Source organism: Microtus pennsylvanicus, chromosome 7 (genome assembly GCF_037038515.1).
Source record: "Microtus pennsylvanicus isolate mMicPen1 chromosome 7, mMicPen1.hap1, whole genome shotgun sequence".
In the NCBI taxonomy this organism is placed as follows: domain Eukaryota; kingdom Metazoa; phylum Chordata; class Mammalia; order Rodentia; family Cricetidae; genus Microtus; species Microtus pennsylvanicus.
In genome coordinates this window covers 29,837,606-29,856,341 of record NC_134585.1, presented here as the reverse complement: position 1 = coordinate 29,856,341, position 18,736 = coordinate 29,837,606, and the positions used below count along the sequence as shown (strand labels likewise).

The 18,736-nt window shown below is 42.8% G+C and overlaps 1 protein-coding gene across 2 annotated transcripts in view; it reads left to right on the top strand.

Moving 5' to 3' along the window:
- The window catches only part of Slc9a4 (solute carrier family 9 member A4), a 51,807-nt gene extending 34,387 nt beyond the window's left edge, over positions 1–17,420 (top strand). For both annotated transcript variants that reach the window (XM_075980287.1, XM_075980288.1), the window contains exons 9-12: positions 5,039–5,135; positions 9,002–9,133; positions 9,909–9,996; positions 15,931–17,420. In XM_075980287.1, coding sequence (XP_075836402.1) covers positions 5,039–5,135; positions 9,002–9,133; positions 9,909–9,996; positions 15,931–16,286 — 673 coding nt within the window. In that variant the 3' untranslated portion in view covers positions 16,287–17,420. The remainder of the gene's footprint in view (positions 1–5,038; positions 5,136–9,001; positions 9,134–9,908; positions 9,997–15,930) is intronic.
- The last annotated feature ends 1,316 nt before the right edge of the window (positions 17,421–18,736 follow it).

The following is an 18,736-nucleotide window of genomic DNA, read 5'->3' as shown; positions in this document are numbered from 1 at the left end:
ACGGGGAATCTGTTAGAGGTTATGAAAGGACACTGACTCAGAGTGATAAGTGCTGCAAAGAAGCTTCTGGGCTTGTATGATGCTCCATAAAGAAAGGTTCCCGCTGTCAAGGCTGACAGCTTGAGTTTGGTACCCTGGACCCACGTGGTGGAAGAAACGAACCACCTCTTACAAACTGTCCCCTCACCTCTCATGTGCACTGTTGCGCTTGTCCACCAACACACGAATCCACACATACGAAGCATGCTTAGCAATTCTCAGGGTCAGAAATTGGAGTTCAACCTGAAGATCTAAAAAGCGAAACAGTCAGCCACTGGCTCTTACTTCGACCTCAGTCTGATAGGACAATTTTGCCTCCTGGAATCTCGGAATGAGGCTGCACCTGAGAGCTGTCTCCCCTGTTTTATACTCCTCTCTAGGGCTGGGATTAAAGGCATGCACCACCGTCATTAAAGACATGCACTGCTCAGTTTCTATAGCAACTAGTGTGCTGCTGGGATTAAAGGTGTGTGTCATTATGGCTACCAGGATTAAAGGTGTGTGTTACCATAACCTGATCTGTAAGGCTGAGCAGTGGGGCTGTTTTCCTCTCAGATCTTCAGGCAGGCTTTATTTATTAAAATAGAGTTGAAACGCCACTACACACATACACGACAGGTAAATAAACATAAAACAGTTTTCTTCTTACAATTTTGTTAGGGTTAAGGATATATCTCAGTTGCTATGGTGCCTGCCTGGCACGCATGAGGCCCTGAGTTTGATTTCCAGTGGGTGTGGTGATGAAGCTTGTCATCTTTTGCACTTGGGAACTGGAGGTAGAAAGGGAATAAGTTCAAAGCTAGCTTGAGCTTCTCAAAATCTTACCTCAGATAAGTAGACTAATTTTATAGAGATTAGTGTTACAGGTATTAAGCCAACTATGAATAACTAGTTACAATTCTGTCATCACAAATCATTTTATTTCCAAACTCCCAAGAGTTTGAATGTGTCATGTTCTTCTTTTTTAAATTATGTATGTGTGTGTGTGTGTGTGTGTGTGTGTGTGTGTGTGTGTGTGTGAAAGAAAGAGAGAGAGAGAGAGAGAGAGAGAGAGAGAGAGAGAGCCTGTATGTGGTCAGGTGTGCCTGAGGGCAGGTGCCATGGAGAACAGAGACCTCTGATCCCCTTTGGAGTTGATTTGGAGTTGATAAGAGTGTTGGGAGCTGTACTAAGATCTCCTGAGAAAGTAGTATGTTCTCTTAACTGCCAAGTCCCTTCTCCAGTCTCTTTGTTTGTCTGGTTTTTAATATTTAGGCAAATTCATTGTAGCTTAAGAACTATTTTAATCAATTTCACATTGATGGGATTAAGTTCTTATATTTATTTTCTGACAAGAGACTATTGGGATTTAGTTTCTGATGTAAATTCCATGACTGAATGTTGTGTATCCTGTAAACCATACTTTGTTCATGCTAGATATGGACATCTAAATGGCCTTTGAAAAACATATAAGACAAAACTGGACGGTGGTGGCACATGGTTTTAATCCCAACACAAAGGAGGCAGAGGCAGGCGGATCTTGTGAGTTCGAGGCCAACCAGGTTTATAAGAGCTAGTTCCAGGACTGGCTCCAAAGCTACAGAGAAACCCTGTCTCGAAAAACAAAACAAAACAAAACAAACAACAACAACAAACCAAAAGATGCAAGACAGTCAGTCATACAGACAGGGTAACTGATGGGGAATACTGCATGTAGCCATGCAAATGGAGTAACTCATGAGGAATACTTCATGACTTTGATACTGAAAGATGTATTCTTCTCAAAGAATTTGGGCACAGTGGTTGTTGCTCTTGGGATATTCTTACTAAGATGTGAATATAGTGTTTGTTAGGTTTCATAATTCACTTAAAGTATCTTTACATTAGTATAGCATCTCATGAAAGGAAGGAAGGAGGGGACGAAGAAGGAGAAAATTTATGAAAAATGTAAGTATTGTGTACAGATGCAATTGGATTTAGATTTTCCTGGTTGATGTTAGCAGTAGAGAGACCCCTTTACCTGTAATATATGAATATTCCAGAGACAAGAGCTGTGCAGTTTACCCTCTGAATCGCTGGTCCTAAAGATTCCCGGCAATATTGTCTTCTAAGGATTGTGTCATTCTTGCAGCTGGAATGTGAGTATTCCAGGGACAGCTGTGCTCATGAAGTGACATAAAGACCACTCCAGGTAGCTCCTGGTTCAGGTTACCTAGTGTTGTAGAATTGTACCTGCCATTTCTTGGTGTGAGTCAGGGAGAGGCTCAGCTTTGAGAGGTCTGTGGTACTCAACTCTAGCCAGTAACCCAAGAGGACTTTAACTAAGCCCGATCTTTCCTGGAGTGGTCAGTTATAAACCGGGGAGAATGCCAAGCCAGCTCTGCTGCTCTCTCAAGCTTCGCCTGCCGTTTCCTTTATCTGTGGTTTTCCTATTTGTTTTATATGAACATAGAACATAAAAATGTTTGACTAGCTGGTGTTTCTGTTTAGCAATCCATTACGCAAACACACACACACACACACACACACACACACACACACACACACACACACCATAATGACAGAATGTGTTCAGACTGTGTGAACAGGCATACCTAAATCCGAATAAATTTTATTTGGAGGACATTAGTACAATTACATTTACATAGATCATAGAGGGTGGCCCCTGATATCAGAATAAGTGACATTTGCAACTTAAGACAGAGAAACTCTGATTTCAGTCAGCATGTAGAAAAGGACGTCAGTCATTCTGCAGATAGCAGCTGCTAACTAAAGTCCCTGTAACCCATGATACCCCATATAAAATCTCTTTATTTTCATAAAAGGCACATTATATCCAAACCACCTTTATTGTCAAATGGCTATGAAATTTTGGCGAGAGTGCTTTAAATGTAACCTGTATTGAATTTACTGATTTATCCCTGTGACCAATTACCCTGACAATATGAGAAAGGAGATACTGAAGGCTTTGGCGCCTTTGTGCTTCCAAGAAATGGGCAGAGACTAGAAAAGCAAAAGCCCTGTGGGCTATAGCACGATGCTGGGAGAGGTGGCTGTGCTGAAAGGAGGGCTGAGCTTTCAGCTCCTCTTTCCATAGACCTATGTTCTAGACTTGATGTCTATTTCCAGTGTAATAAAAAGGTTTTCTCAATTACCGCTACTAGATTGCAATCAAATACATCTGTCACATAAGAATTCTTGTCATAGCAACATCTTAGCTTTGAAATCTCAGGGGACAATTGGGCATTGATCACTAGCTTGGCCCTGAGGCTAAGTTTTAAACTCTTTGGGAGCCCAGTGCCTCAGCTGGGGTGATCTCTGTGGTACAAATCATTTAATTCTGTTTATAAAGCGTGAGTCCCATTTCTCAATTATTCCTTAACCAAAGATAAGGCCCTGTTTTAATTTAGGTATTGTTGCCATGATAAAAACAAAACAAAGCAAAATAATAATAATGATAATAGTAGTAGTAGTAATAATAATAATAACAATAAATCCTGTTACAAAGCAAGGCAGGGCGAAGGTGCTTGTTCTAACTCACAGTTCTAGATTATAGTTCATCATTGGGGGAAGTCAGTGCAGGAACCTGAAACAACCAGTCACACCACACACCACAGTCAAATCCGGAGAGAGAGAAAGAGAGAGAGAGCGAGAGCGAGAGCGAGAGCGAGAGAGAGAGAGAGAGAGAGAGAGAGAGAGAGAGAGAGAGCGAGAGAGAGCGAGAGAGAGCGAGAGAGAGCGAGAGAGAGCGAGAGAGAGAGAGAGAGAGAGAGAGAGAGAGAGAGAGAGAGAATGCAGGCAGGCATGCTCAGTGCTCAGTCACCTTTGTCTACTCTAACACAGCCCAGGGCCCCAAGCCGGGCAATGGAGCCTCCTCGGTCTGAGTCCTCCTACATCAATTAAGGCAATCAAGACAATCTTCCACAGCTTTGTCTACAGGCCAACCTGACCTAGGCAACCCCTTAAGAACCCCTTCTTCTCAGGCGACTCTAGACCATTTCAAGCTGACAGTTCAAACTCACCATGGCAGACCTCTAAAGGCAAAATTCCCAGAAAGCTTCCTTTCCTCATATAACCTCGATAACCCAACATACCAGTGAGGCACAAAATGCAGTGGTGTGGATGGTATTGGACTCTGAACTCTTTGTTGTCCATCCACATAACACCGAACAGAGAACTAACAAAGAAAACCCGAACTTTTGATTGCTTTTATTTCTATTACATTGAACAGTAAAATCTTGGGATTGTATTTAATGGCATCACTTCCAAATAATTGATTTTTATTGTAGTTTATATATTAGTTGGTGCTTATGACCTTAATCCTCCCTTGAAAAATGGGTTACAATAATGAGCACATAAAACTGTAAGAGAGAACATGTTTTTAAATCTTTAAATCGAAACTTATGTTTGGACTTGAAATTGATTTGCCAGGGTGGCAGGAATGATTATGGGCAAATACGATCCTGGAATTTAGGAATTCCGCCAGGATAGGAAAAGGCAAAGCCCATTGTATCTTCTTCTTTTTTTTTTTATTTATTTATTAAGGATTTCTGCCTCCTCCCCGCCACCGCCTCCCATTTCCCTCCCCCTCCCCCAATTAAGTCCCTCTCCCTCATCAGCTCGAAGAGCAATCAGGGTTCCCTGACCTGTGGGAAGTCGAAGGACCGCCCACCTCCATCCAGGTTTAGTAAGGTGAGCATCCAAACTGCCTTGGCTTCCCCAAAGCCAGTACGTGCAGTAGGATCAAAAACCCATTGCCATTGTTCTTGAGTCCTCAGTAGTCCTCATTGTCCGCTATGTTCAGCTAGTCCGGTTTTATCCCATGCTTTTTCAGACCCAGGCCAGTTGGCCTTGAATCAGGAGCAGAAGGAGAGGGAGCACGAGCAAGGAACTCAGGACCGCGAGGGGTATACCCACACACTGAGACAATGGGGATGTTCTATCGGGAAGCCCATTGTATCTTCATGGCACTTTTTGTCCAAGTAGAAAAATAATGGCTTTTTTCCCATGGTGTTTCCAGGCCCGAGAGGATACAGGGAACCAAGAGGCTTTCCCCTGAAGATGTGGAGTCCATGCGGGACATTCTGACAAGAAACATGTACCAAGTTCGACAAAGAGTAAGCAAGCGTGAGCCCTCTGCGCTGCCCCCTGCCCTGCCTTGTTCTGCTTCTGCCATGTCTTCAGGATCCTGGCCTTGTTCACAGTGTCCTCTCAAGCAGCTGGCCTGCTGGATTTGGAGAACAGAGAGCTAGCTGTCAGCTGCCAGGTTGGCATCAGGGGCTTAAGAAGAAATGCAAATCCAGTTTCTGGCTCTAGGGGTCAGGCTGCCCCAGCCCTGTAGCCAGAGCTTTCAGAACCCACAGGTCTCCCTGTCCTCAAAGGGAAGACATGAAGCCATCCTCCTGCAGTGTAAGAAAAACATGGCACCAGGATCCTGTTGTGCCTCGAGATGTCCAGTGGGATCCACTATGATAAAAGTCAACAAACAGCACTTATTGGGTTAGAATCATGAAGCTACAATGCTGGAAGCCAGACTAAAAAGAAATACTGGAGTCTCGGTGCTTTGGTCTGGACTCTTTCGTCATTAGAGTTTAGCGGAGGGATCTTCAGAGACTCTGAGTTAATGACAGTTAAGTCAATGTCATCCCCGAAAAAGACTTTTCAAGTTCGGTGACTCGTTGGTCCATTCTATTTCTTGCTGTGATTAAGTATGTTTCTCGTGAGGATGTTTGTTTTGGGTAATGCCATAGATCATGCTTTGGATGGGATTAAAAAATTATCTAGTCAAAACTATTTGTTTTCTAGTAAATGTTGGGGTTAACAATCTTAATGATTGGATTTATTCAAGGTGATAAAGTAAATACAAGTTAAGAGTTTCTGCTGAGCCCCGAGCCAGTGTTCTTTCTAGGACTCCGGACTCACACAGCCAGTGAAGGTCGGTGCTCTCTGTGGTTCTGGGTCAGGAAGGTTGATAATCAAAGAGTTTGTGTCAAAGAAAGAAAAGGCTGAAGGAATATATATAGCTCAGCTCTGGGACAATATTCTTAGGGTAAATTTCAATGACTTTCAAATCATTCCAAGTGAAACTGTTCCAGCCAGACTATTGCATTTCACCTTCCCTACGTAGATAAGAACTTCCTGGTGGGAAGAATGGCGAGCTGAGGGAGAGCCAGGCTCACTGAGTACCTGGTACTGGATGTTTTCCCCACCTTAAGGATACAGGGAAGGAGGTTGGAGCCCTGAAACTCCAATATGTTCTGATGAAATGATTCATTGTTCACATTCTCTTTTATTCCCCAGCTGTAGACACACAGATAGCCACTGTCTTCTTTCACCTGGTTCTCTCTTCTAAACTAGGTAGCGTCACTCTTCCTTCCTGATTTTTCTGAATTTGAGTATGTCGGCCCCTTTTCATTCACGGATTTGTTGCGAAGTGTCAAGTAGAATCAAATCAGAATAAGATCAGTGGACTGAGTGCAGTGATAGGCTGCGGGGACCTGGTCACCTCTATGTTCAATTCATTGAAAATAGAACTCACCAGTCCCCATTCCCTAATATTCTAGTTTGATAAACACTATGACCAAAAGTAACTCAGAAAAAGGGGTTTATTTGGCTTACACTTCCCACTCATAGCCCATCACTGAGGGATGTCAGGGCAAGAACTAAACCAAGCGAAGCAGGAACCATGGAGAAGCTTTGGTTCCTGGCTCACTTTCCCTGGCTTCCATGATTTGCTTTCTTATCTTTCTTATACCACCCCGGACCACCTGTTCAGGGATGGCATGGCCCACAGTGGGCTAGGCTCCTCCCTCATCAGTCAAGAATCAAGAAAATGCCTACAAACCCTTGATTGCAGGCAATATAATAAACACAATCCCTCAGCTAAGATGTCCTCTTTCCATATTGCTCCAATTTATGTCAAGTTCACAAAAACTGACAACACACCTGTTTGTTCACCCACCTCTAGCATTTGTAGGGTTGAGAAAGTCCTCTACTCTTTCAAAGGAAAATCTCTCCTGGAAACGCTACCCTAAGCAACTGGACAAACATCCACTGCTTAAAGCAGACAGTCTACAGCTTGAAGGATTGACAGAGAGCTTGTGTAGAAGTCATCCGTTGTCCTCAAGTCTGGACAAGAGGTGCAAGACAGATGGCTGGAGACATTTATCACTGCATATTTTAGAAGAGTTTGTCTTAGGGACTTAGCAGTCGCTTTGGGGCAGGGCCAGGCAGAGTATATGGTAAGATTCTGGGTGATCCTAAGTTACAGTTGATAGGAAACTGAGCTGGGACTCTGGACACATCTTTTAAAAATACTTCCTCTTAGCATGTTCAGGATAGAATCTATATGGGTGGGGAGGTGAAGGACTAACTACTGGAGGTTTCCAATGGTACAACCACAGAAGAAACGGCAACACAGTGGAATGGAGAGAGAAAGGCACACCCTAAACTTATCATAGAACAAGCCTCAGCACAGGCCCTCTATTGCTCTCCAAGCTTCTACGGACTTTTGAAGGAAGAGAGTAATATATTCTAATTCTGTTCTGCTCTGTGTTGTTATAGCTTGCACACACCAAACATGTTCATGGTCTAGGTACATAGTGAAGCCTTCTTTCTCCAGCAGAGCTCAAGGTTTAGTGAGAATGAACCAGCCTCATCCAGGCACTGATTCCTTCTAAAAAGGACAGAAAAAGAAGAAAGAAAAGACACTAGCATAGTACACTGTGTGTGTAGAAACTCCTGTGCTCTCTGCAGAAGGCCAAATTGACATGGACGACGGTTTATCAGGCAAAATAGTCCAAATGTTACTTAAAGCAAAGCTGCCTAATCTGGGATGTAGGAATATAAAAGCTTATTAAATGTACTTAAGTTTGATTCATCTTTATAGAAGATGGGCAAGAACCTCATGTCAAATTGCATTCACAGTTCTTCTCTCCCCTCCCCACAAATTGTCGGAGCACTGTGCTTTTCCAAAGTGGTGGATAAGGAGCTGCGAGGTGGAGCAGAGTCAGCGGACTTTTCATTCTTCCTTTGACCTGAAAATTCCTTCTTGGTAGCTTCCTGTTTGAAGAATATTGATTTCATTAATAGATAGTGAAAATCACCTATAGGCAACCTGGGTCTACATTTAGTAGAACACAGTAAAGTGAAGTCTAATTCAACACACAAAGTCACAGTGAGCTCTCTGTTAGGAATACTCTTTTCATTCAAATAGGAAACTAACCATATCCCCTTGGGGCTGGGTAGGCACCTGGCTCATTATGAACACTATATTATGTACCATATATTATATACTATAAAGCCTAATTTCTTTTGCTTTGGTTGATAAGAAACAAGAAAATGGAAGCATGTATGTCTATTTTCACTTCTTATCCTTTTCCTTGCTTCTACTCACTGTCTTGGATGCTGTGTTTCAGGCACACAATAACAAACTCATTGGTGGACTTTCTCCTGGGGTCCTCCCTACCTTCCCTTCAAATTGCTTAGTAGTTTCTCCCTTAGTTATTGTGTCCCTTCCATCTGCATTGATCCCAGGAAAGTACCCGCTGGATGCTGCAGGCTCACCTCAGTAAGCATGCAGGTGCTTGTGTGTAGAGAAATGAAAAGCAGAACCTTAGTGGGACATCCAAAATTTACTTTTGATATTTTTCTTACCCATTAACTCTGAAGGCCTAGAACATAAAAATGGCCCCAGGAAAAAACACGTGTGCGCAGGGCAGCCACAGTTGGGGGAGGTCTCCGGTCGGGGTGCAGGTGGTGATACAGCCGCTGCAGGGATTTCTGAAGGCACTGTCCACAGCCATAGCTAAGCTGAAGAGTAGAGTCTGCTTGCAGGCTTTCCTCACACGAGGCTGTCTCAGTCATTCTAGGGGCAAAGCTCGCCCAGGAGCTCTGTCTACCCACTCTAGAAGTTTCTGGATGCTTCTGGGGCCCCTGGTAGCACTGGAGTTCTTACCTGCCTATTATTACGCTCTTCCTGCAGACTCTGTCCTACAACAAATATAACCTCAAGCCCCAAACAAGTGAGAAGCAGGCCCAGGAGATTCTCATTCGCCGCCAGAACACCTTGAGGGAGAGCATGCGGAAAGGGCAGAATCTGCCCTGGGGAAAGCCGGTAAGTGTAAGTTGCCGCCTAATAATAACTGGGACTGCCCTGGGGCAGAGCCTCGTTAGTTGAGGGTAAATCACTGTTATCGCTTACTAAGTACTCAAACCTCACATGCTACCAGAGAGATGAGAAAGTCATAGGGGGCAATGTACCAAAGCAGCTCTGGTCTCTGGATCCGGGACTCCCGGGACTTCGAGCATCTGTGAATTAAGTATGTTGGGGAGGTGCTTTCCAAGGTAGATCAGAGACATCAAGTGGTCTCTGAGCTGAGTCTATGTCCAGAACCCATGGTGGCAAAGTATTGAACATCTGAGGACTCCTCCTCAGACCAAAGCTTCTCTCAGGATGTAGAGTAGAAGGATTTGCTTTCGCCTAGTCTCCCAAGTCTCCTCCTCGCATCACCAGTGAGCCCCTGACATCTTACTCGTTGAGGCTGTATCCTGTTCAACATATACGGACTCCTGGACAGACAGCGGGTCTAGAACAGACCCTGAATGTAATCCTGAGCAAGGCTATGAGAGTAACCCTGGAAGGTTCACAAGGGTTCTTTCAGAGAGAGAGAGAGAGAGAGAGAGAGAGAGAGAGAGAGAGAGAGAGAGAGAGAGAGAGAGAGAGAGAGAGAGAATAGACATTAAGGTCAGAAGTGCTTTCCTTTTTTTTTTTTTTACCTTGTTACCAATGATGTAACTAAATGATTAAATGCCTCTTTCCCTTTACTTACTGTGTGCCAATCGAAACTGCAGTAACTCATTCTGCTTTTGCTTCTTCTCATTACCCACAGGTGGGCACCAAGAACTTTCGCTACCTCTCCTTCCCCTACAGCAATCCCCTGTCAGCAAGGAGAGAAGCAAGGGCTGCTGAATCCACAGGTAACCCACTCTAGGCTGCTGTTTCCCCTGGGCAGGGTCAGATGGTGAAGATTTGGAGACGTGAGGGCCAAGAGGCACAATCAGGACTATTAAGTAGAAACTTGAATGAGAAAAAAAATGAAAGCATCCTTTACAAATAAATTTCAGAATTTTATTTATGGGCATAGAAGTTTGAACTCATCGCAATTTTGTCATGCACTACTATCCTGTTTTAATTTTCCCAGCCATTTAGAGTGTAGCAATGATTGGCAGGTCACATGATCTCTTCACTGGTGTCTTAAATATGAGTAAAAGGATCACTTTTGGGTAATTGTAAGGGTCCAGTGCAATTTAAATATTAGGTTAACTTTATTGGGGTGATTTAGTCATATTAACAGTTACCCATTCAACACATAACCGACATTCATAGGTATTGAAAAAGCTCATTTTTCTAATAACTTTGCTGTGTTTCAAATACATATCAAAATGATGTCTGTTAGAAAAGGGTAATATGTAATACAATCATATGCCATGATACCCACTTGGTTTTATACTCATTTAAACCTTAAAAATCACTTTGGGTAGCCAAATAAACTAAAGGCACAGGACCTTAAAATAATTGTTTATTATAGGAAATATGATTATTCTTTGAATTAAAGGGATTTTTGGTTATGACTTTCTTGGTTAAAATGGCTTTTTATTTTAACAATGAAAAGAGTCAAGCAGACTTTTAAAGACTCAGGTGTAATCACTACAGAACACTTACATCCTTCTGTAGGTCTCTCTCTGTGTTACACTGACCTTCACAGAGCCAGTATCCTACCGTCCTATACATTACATCAAACATCGGCGAGGGTTTTGTCTCTTCTCCCTCCCCTTGCCAACCCTAAATTTCCTAGTTCATTTGACAGTGTCCCAGAGAAGACATATTTCTCATCTCAAAGGTAGGAATTTAGTTCTCATTTTTTTCTTTTTTTTCCCCTCCCCTCTCCCTCCCCCTAGTTCTCATTTTTAATGATAAAATACAAGTCAACTGCACAGAGCAAATCTATTTACATTTCAAACCATCTTGAGCCTTTTCTTTGCATATGGAGTAAGTCAAGTATACCCTTCAGATTGTTTGCTATGACTATGTTCCTTCTAACACCATCTTTTTCTACAAAATGAAAGGCCACCTTTACATTAAATTCCTTCCTTCTGAAGAGGGCTTTGGACGAGTAATTTTGTTTCATTAATCCTGTCTGTTCCTGATGACTCTCTGGTAATTAGTGTCATTTCATATCGTGAAGGCATTTCACAAACAAAAGTAAAGGGAATTAAAAAGAGACACACAAACATGGGACATGAACAGATGGGTTTTAGAATCTCTTTCTTAGTCTAATAACTCAAGATAAATCTCATCATTTAAGTGAATAGAAAACAAGGATGTGCCACAGCTCTCCTCTGGCATGGTCATCAGTACTGCAGGATTCTGACCCAGGGCTGACATCAGGCAGGTTCTTGGGGGACGGATGCGCAAGTGTAAAGACGCATTACAGTGAACAGTCACACAGTCACTCTAAATACTAAACCTTGCAATGTGTGCTTCATTCCAGAAGGTAGGAGTTGTTTGGTACTTGGAAATGAATTTATGTATTCATCAGATTTAATTGGTGAAGGGACTCTAACATTTATCTTATAATACTTTGCTAATTCTTTACAAATGTCACACAATATATTTAAATCATATTTGTCCCACTCCTTCCTATAGTTCCTTACAGATACCCTGTCTTGTATCAGCATCACCACCCTCATATCATGTCCTTTTTTTAAATTTAAAGTGATTGACCAACTCTAATTTGTGATGCCCATTTTCCTGGGTGTGAAGCATCCATTGGAGGAAAGTTGCCCTAACTGGAGCCATATCTTAAAGAAAACAGATTTTTCCTTACCCTGAAACCGTCAACTGTCTATAGTTCCTCAGCATGGGTGGAGGCCAATGAACTCCTCCCCATTCTATGCTAGAATGTTGTTTGGCTTGATCTTGTGCGGGCAACCACAGCTTCAATGAATTCACGAGGTTCATTGATCCTAACCCTTTAGTAGATTCCTTTAACAAACAGCATCTCAAGCATATTTTCCATAAAAGCCATTAATGCCTGAAAACTGTATGCACTCCCTTAGCAGGTTTTCGTTGCTGTTTCTAAACAGAACACCTAAGACCAAGTAATTTATAAAGAAGAGATGTTAACTTGACTCATGGTCCGATAGGCAGAAAAGGGCAAGATTGACGACCCACATCAAGTGAGGTTTTCATGAGAATGTCATCCCATGACTAATGACATCACACAGTCGCAGTCCATGAGAATGCTGGGCAGGCACATGCATGAGAAGACAAGGCAGGAAACTCTCCTATGTAATAACAACCTGTTTAGAGAGCAGTACCCAGTGTACTGAGAACAAACCCTCCTGAATACCTTCCAAATTCATTACATTCAATAATTATGGCTCAACAGGAGTTTATTGTGGGGACACACTGCAGCAAGAACATACAGGAATTCGAAAGGAAACATCTGTATCTTCTCTGCTGTTACCTTTGCAGAGGAATAGTACTGGAAGCCTTCATCTATGATAGCATCGACTGGAAATGAGACACGGGGTACCCACATGAGCAGGAACCATAAGACTGTTAAAGCAGGCTTATAGCCAATTATGCATGTAGGAAACACTAGCCACGGGAAGGACAAGAACTCTCCAAAATGGGAACTTCTCATGAATTAATCCGGAGTTGAAGAAAAATTATAATCTCTGACAGTTTTTGCTGGTTTGCTTTTTCTTTCTAATTACATGCCAATCTGGTTCTAAATTTCACCCAGGTGAAAGCGGTTGAACTAGAAATCTGAGAGATGAAGGTAATGAAATTTAAAGCCCCCCTTAGCAAGTTTTAAAAGATTATGGTCAATATGAGAAGCTACACTCGTCAAGTCTCACTCTTGACTTCGTGACTTCTCACCAGCACAGCTGCCTCGCCATGACGTGAACAAGGATACCACCAGCAGATAAGCTAGGCAAGAACACACCCATTAGTTACCCAATACCAAATGGCAGGCCCTGAAAACATACACATACAAATAAGATTGCCCAGACTGAGCCGGTTGTATTTATATATTTAGCAATAAGTATGTAACAAGAATTAACAAAAAAGGCCCCTCCCCCCAAAAAGACCATGGAAGCAATCACAATGAAATGGAGAGTCCTCCATGTGTGGCTAACAGTTTGATTGTTCGAGATCACCTTCTGTCTGAAAATCAGAAGAGGGATGGTTTACTAGGAGACCTTGGGTGGCATGGGGTTGCCTCAACCACGTAGCCTGGCCAACCACTGTGAATCTATGGTAACACTTTCTTTCCTGGCTCTTTGCAGGGCTGCCAAGGTTTGCATGCTCCTGGCAGGATGTCTGTGGATTTCATGATGGTTTTAGAGACCTGCATACTCTCTCAAGGCTCCTATACCTTTGGGGTTCATGTTTTATCATAATTATGGAGATCCCCACCCTAAAACCTCTCTTGCGTGTGAGGCAGCTTTAAGCCAATGGAATTAGAGATGGATGGTGGTGAGGATTACAGGGAAGCAAGAAAGCTCTGGGTGCCATTGAACTGTACTCGGAAATGGTTGAAATGGTTTAATATATATTAAATAGATATTTAAAAATATATGTGTATATATACCTTTGGAAATGAAGAGATAAGGAAGTATTGCCCTCTGGGTCTGAGTCACTAAGCAATGCAAATTGTACCAAGTAGCTAATCTCCTGAGGCTTTGGCTCCACCCTGACCCAAGTAAAAGCACTTTCCCTGTTTCTCCTTTAGCCATGGTAATTAAGCCTGTTAGTCCAGAGGATGGTAAAGATACTCACATGTTACTTGAGAGGTAGCCACTGTCCTTCCCTGGGACAAGAGTACTGGGTGCTCATGTGCAGGTAGACATGTGAACGAGGACCAAGTATAGGCCCCATCCTCTGTCCTCCATCTTCTCCATTACAGAACGTTCCTTCACATTTTGGGCAGAGCTAGTAACTTACGTTGAGCTTAACTTGGCAAGCCTCTTCTAAATGCTTGGGCTACACTCTACATTAACCTCCAGGGGGGTAGCAAGACTGGCTAGACTCTGTCCACTCACGGAGAGTTCTTCCTCAGGAGGAGTAGGTAGAATGAAACACGAGACAGGGTTTGTGGACGGAAGTGAGTGTCCACACCTCAGAGAGTCTTACAGATACCAAAAGAGCTGGAGGAAGGAATGGAGGTACAAGCTCTACTCAGTACTTTGAGCTGGAAGGATATTAGAGAAGGTGTGATCTCAGTACCAGTTAAGTGGGAATTGGGAAGGAAAACCAGAAAATAGATTATCTTTACCTCCAGTAGAGCATCCCTATGTCAGCCCCCGGCTACCTGCCCGTGATGATTTGGCTGCATTTTGGAAAAACAATTCTGAGGAGGGTTTTTACACTTTTTTTGTGTCTGGTAATATATGCATATTTTTTGTTGAGTGCAAGCCTTTAGACATTAATTTTATGTCGCTTCTTTTGACTTTATTTTCTTTTTGCATTTTTAGGGGGTGGGGATGGAATGTGGGAGAAAGAACAATTTCCAGATTTATAAATAAATGCCTGAAAATGGTGAAAGTCTGAAGAGAACATGTCAGGGAAAAATAAATCCATGAGTCTAAAGCTTGGAAGAAACAATAGATGACATTTGTGTAAAAGCTCCCTCGGTGAAGGGGAGGAAAAGGCGCTGTGTTTTAGGAAAGGATAGAAATCTTAAAATGACTCAAAAACAGGGCATCACATGGATACCTGGTGGTCCTGCCCCTCATCACACAGCCTTAGCAGCATACATGTGATACGTACAGCTGACTTCTGCATCTAAGAAGACTTTTTTTCTCACCCTTATTACCCCCCCCCAGATGCAATAAAACAAATATTTGTTTAGCATTTGCAATGTATTGGGTATTACAAGTGGTTTAGAGATTACTTAAATGAAACTGTATGCTGTGCCGTTTTATATGAGAGACCAGAGCATGTGTGAGTTTTGATCTACCTCCTGAGAATACAGGGGAATGGCTCCAACCCCACTTTTGCCAGCTGTATCATACTGAAAGTCACCTCCTCTTGAACAATAACTTTAGGCACTTTGCATAGGATTTGAGGGCAATGGTTTTATACATCTCTCAGGGCCATTAAGGTAATTAGATGGATAAAACATGCAAAACGAGAAGGACAGAGACAGGCACACAGCCCCATCATGTCATCGTGCACCACTGCAGACTGCTCGCAATCGACTCCATTGACAGGGGAGCATCTGCCACTGCCTGGGATCTTTTTTGACTCCCCACTCTTCCCCCACCCCCCGTCTCTGTTTCTCCAAGATTACATTTTCAAGGTCCAGGCAGTGAAACTCAGATGTAAAGCTCTCAGAAAGTGACCAATTAAGCATCAAACCAGGAGCCGGGCATGGGGCTCACACCTGTAATCTCAACCCTTTGAAAGACAAGACAAGGCCATTCGACATGACAGGATTAGACCTTGTCTCAACAAACAGAAACACACAGGGGGAAAAAAATTCCCAACCACTTTCACAGAACTTTTTTAGTATAGCATTTATCTTTTAGAAGACAAAACTTTTTCTAGTATATGCATTATGTTATTATTAATCCATTAGTGTGATAAGCTACTCTGCTACAAATCTAGGGGAGACTGGCTAGACGCACAGGTTTCCATGCATCCCCATTTATTTACAGCACCAAGCATCTAGCACTGCCCACCCCGTTCCTCTGAGGTTGTGGTGTTGAAAGGGAAAGCCACGTTAGCCATGAAGCCCAGAGCAGGAGCTGCAGTCTTGACCCTTTTTGCACCTGGGCATGAAGTCTTAACTCCGATTTTCACGTTTTCTTTCCATTCTTGTCATGATGTCTTCTTAGATGATGACGGCATCGATCCAGGACTCCAGCCCTTAATGTTCAGAGCACACCCGCGAGCAGGGTCCCTTCAGGAAAGACGGCAGAGCCAAGCAATGATCCCGATGAAGAGTTTTCACAGAGGAGAGAAGGCGCTCAGCTTCAGCTACCGAAGCAACAGCAGCCGCGAGGAGCATGCTGGATGGGGCAGGCGGGACGTCATCCGGCCCAAGCCACTGTTCTATGCAGTAGATGAGGAGTACGAGTCTGGGGAGCAGACCGAGGAGGAGACGTCAGCAACCGGGACCAGATGGATAGCCCAGCACAGACATAGCCGAGAGCACTACAAATCCCACAGTCCTTTGCTCCATAAAAAATAGTTCACTACGCTAAGGCTGTTGGATCTTTCCAGAGTCTCTCTTCTATCACCATAAAACAAAAATTCTCACAGTTGAGAACAGAGCTATTGACTTTGCATTTTTGAAGCTTTTGGACACCTATCTATAAAACAGGATGACTTTCCAAACAAACTTGAAGGACGAGCCACATACTTGTTTGTGCCTTGGTGTGTCACAGAACTTAACTCCCCAGAACAGTCAGCCATATCTAAGGATTACAGAAATCTACCAAGTTCTCCTGGTTTTCTTACAGACATCAAGGGGGAGGTACTGGGATTTGGAGATATGCAATGATGGAAGCCATTAGGAAATCTCATTGCTGTTAAAAGAACCAAAGAACAAAGAATTCATCACTTAGAATATATAGGAACCTTCTGTTACAACCGTCTGAAATATGCCATATGTCAAGAACTATGTGTGATTGATTAGCAATTCCTATAGGCTGTAATTAACAATCAATTAGCAACTTGTAATTAGCAACCAATTAGAACTGCCAGGGACCTTTGAAGTCATTTGGCTCAGGTCCTAGAGTTTTCAGATTGGGACACTGACAAAGGTCCCATGGTAGGTTGGTCACCTTGCAAACTGAATATATTTGGCTTTAATTTCTTTTTAACTCTTCTGTTTGCAAAGATACAGTAATGTACCTCAAATGAGAGGTAAACTTTGTTGCAACATTGTTATATTTAATCAGTGATATGGATAGATGCAATCTACGTTATAGGAGTTCATCTTTGAACAATGATTTATACACTATTTTTATAATTAGAGTGTTAATTTAAAAGTAAACTTGAGAAATGTAAGAGGCCCAGTTAATTAGCAATGAAATGAACAAAAGGATTTATCTGCCCTGAATCTGAAGTTGTGATGTTGGGCCCTGGAGTTTAGTAACTATTCTTCAGATGAGTTTTTCATGGTGATTATTCCAAACCTGACCTTGAACTCCACACTTCAGCTTGGCAATTTTACCAACCACTTACTCTCTCCTCCTGCCTTACTCTTTTGCTGTCTTCTACCTGGACATCTACAAGAGCATAAGCATTTCTGAAATGCTACTTCCCATGCCAGATAGCTAGACCCATGGCATTCAATTTAATAAAGAGCCTTTGACCATTACTGCTTTACCCATTCTGCCATGCGCATCTGATTGAATCACATACATCTCTGAGGGCCACCAGCAGACACGCCTTGTTGCTACAAATTTCTCTCACTCTCCTAAATTCTAGGTGCCCCTGTATTTCTTCAGATGGGCTAGGAAATTTGCCTGTGAGTTATATTACACATGTACATGTGTGTTTAGTCTTATGGCTCAAAGGACAAGGAGAGGATAGTTTGATCATTTTGCCTTTGGCCCTTTACCAGTTGTGACTTTTTTCTCATTGTTTTCCTTTTCACCAGTTTTCCTAAAATTAGCTGTCACAGCGTTTGCTACCTGTTGACGAGAAGGCAATGTTTTTGAGCGGGAAGGGATCTTAGAGAAGGTGTGGTCTTCAGATATTCGTATTTTCCAGATGTCAAAATCGATGTCCTGAAATATGACTTGAAGCCAGCACATGGCCTGCTTTCCTTTGGTGGGAAAGGACTTGTCCTTCAACATGACCTATGGATATCAACTCCGACCTCATGACTTTGCTCCAGACTCCCCCTGCATGAGTGATATCACCCAGGTTCCTATGGCCAGAGTGGAGATGAAAATCAAAGAAGCCCATTGTTCTTGGGAATCCGAAAGAGAATGTGTTTTGTAAATCATACAATATCTTTATTTTAATAAAAACCATGCGCTGTCAAGTGAACATGATAAGCTCAGAGGAGGGAAGAAACACACATAAAATTCTTGGAGGCAGTGATCAAAGGAAGAAAGACCTTTATGCTTCGCAGAGAGGGGGTGACTGGGTCCTCACTCAGCACCTGGAGGTCAGAGGCAGAAAGGGGTCACGAGAATGCACCTGTGCAGAGTTATGTGTACAACCTAGTCTTCAGAAGGAGAAGATGCCGCGCCTTCCTTTCTGGATTCCATCTACATAGCAACAGAAATCAAAGTGCCAAGGGCTTCTTCCCAAAATAGTTAATAGTATCTAAGGATTACAGGGACCCGTCAAATGCTCCTGATTTCCTTCTGGACATCAATGCCATTTTAGAAGAGGGGAACTGGGATGTAGAGCAACGTAATGGTGGAAGCCATTAAGAAAACTCATTCTGAGCAAAGAACCCCATTCTATAGGCAAACTGCAACCAGCATCCAGGTTAGTTGACGGAAACATGACTCTTGCTATGATGCAATGTTGAGGACAAGAAGACAATGCTCACAGCTGTACTGCATGCCTGTCCAACCTTGCCTTTGTAGAGTTCTATCTCTTCTCTACAGAGGTCACGTCTGGTACCCTGAGTATATGCGTGCACTTGCAATAGTTTCCAAATCTATAAACACAGCT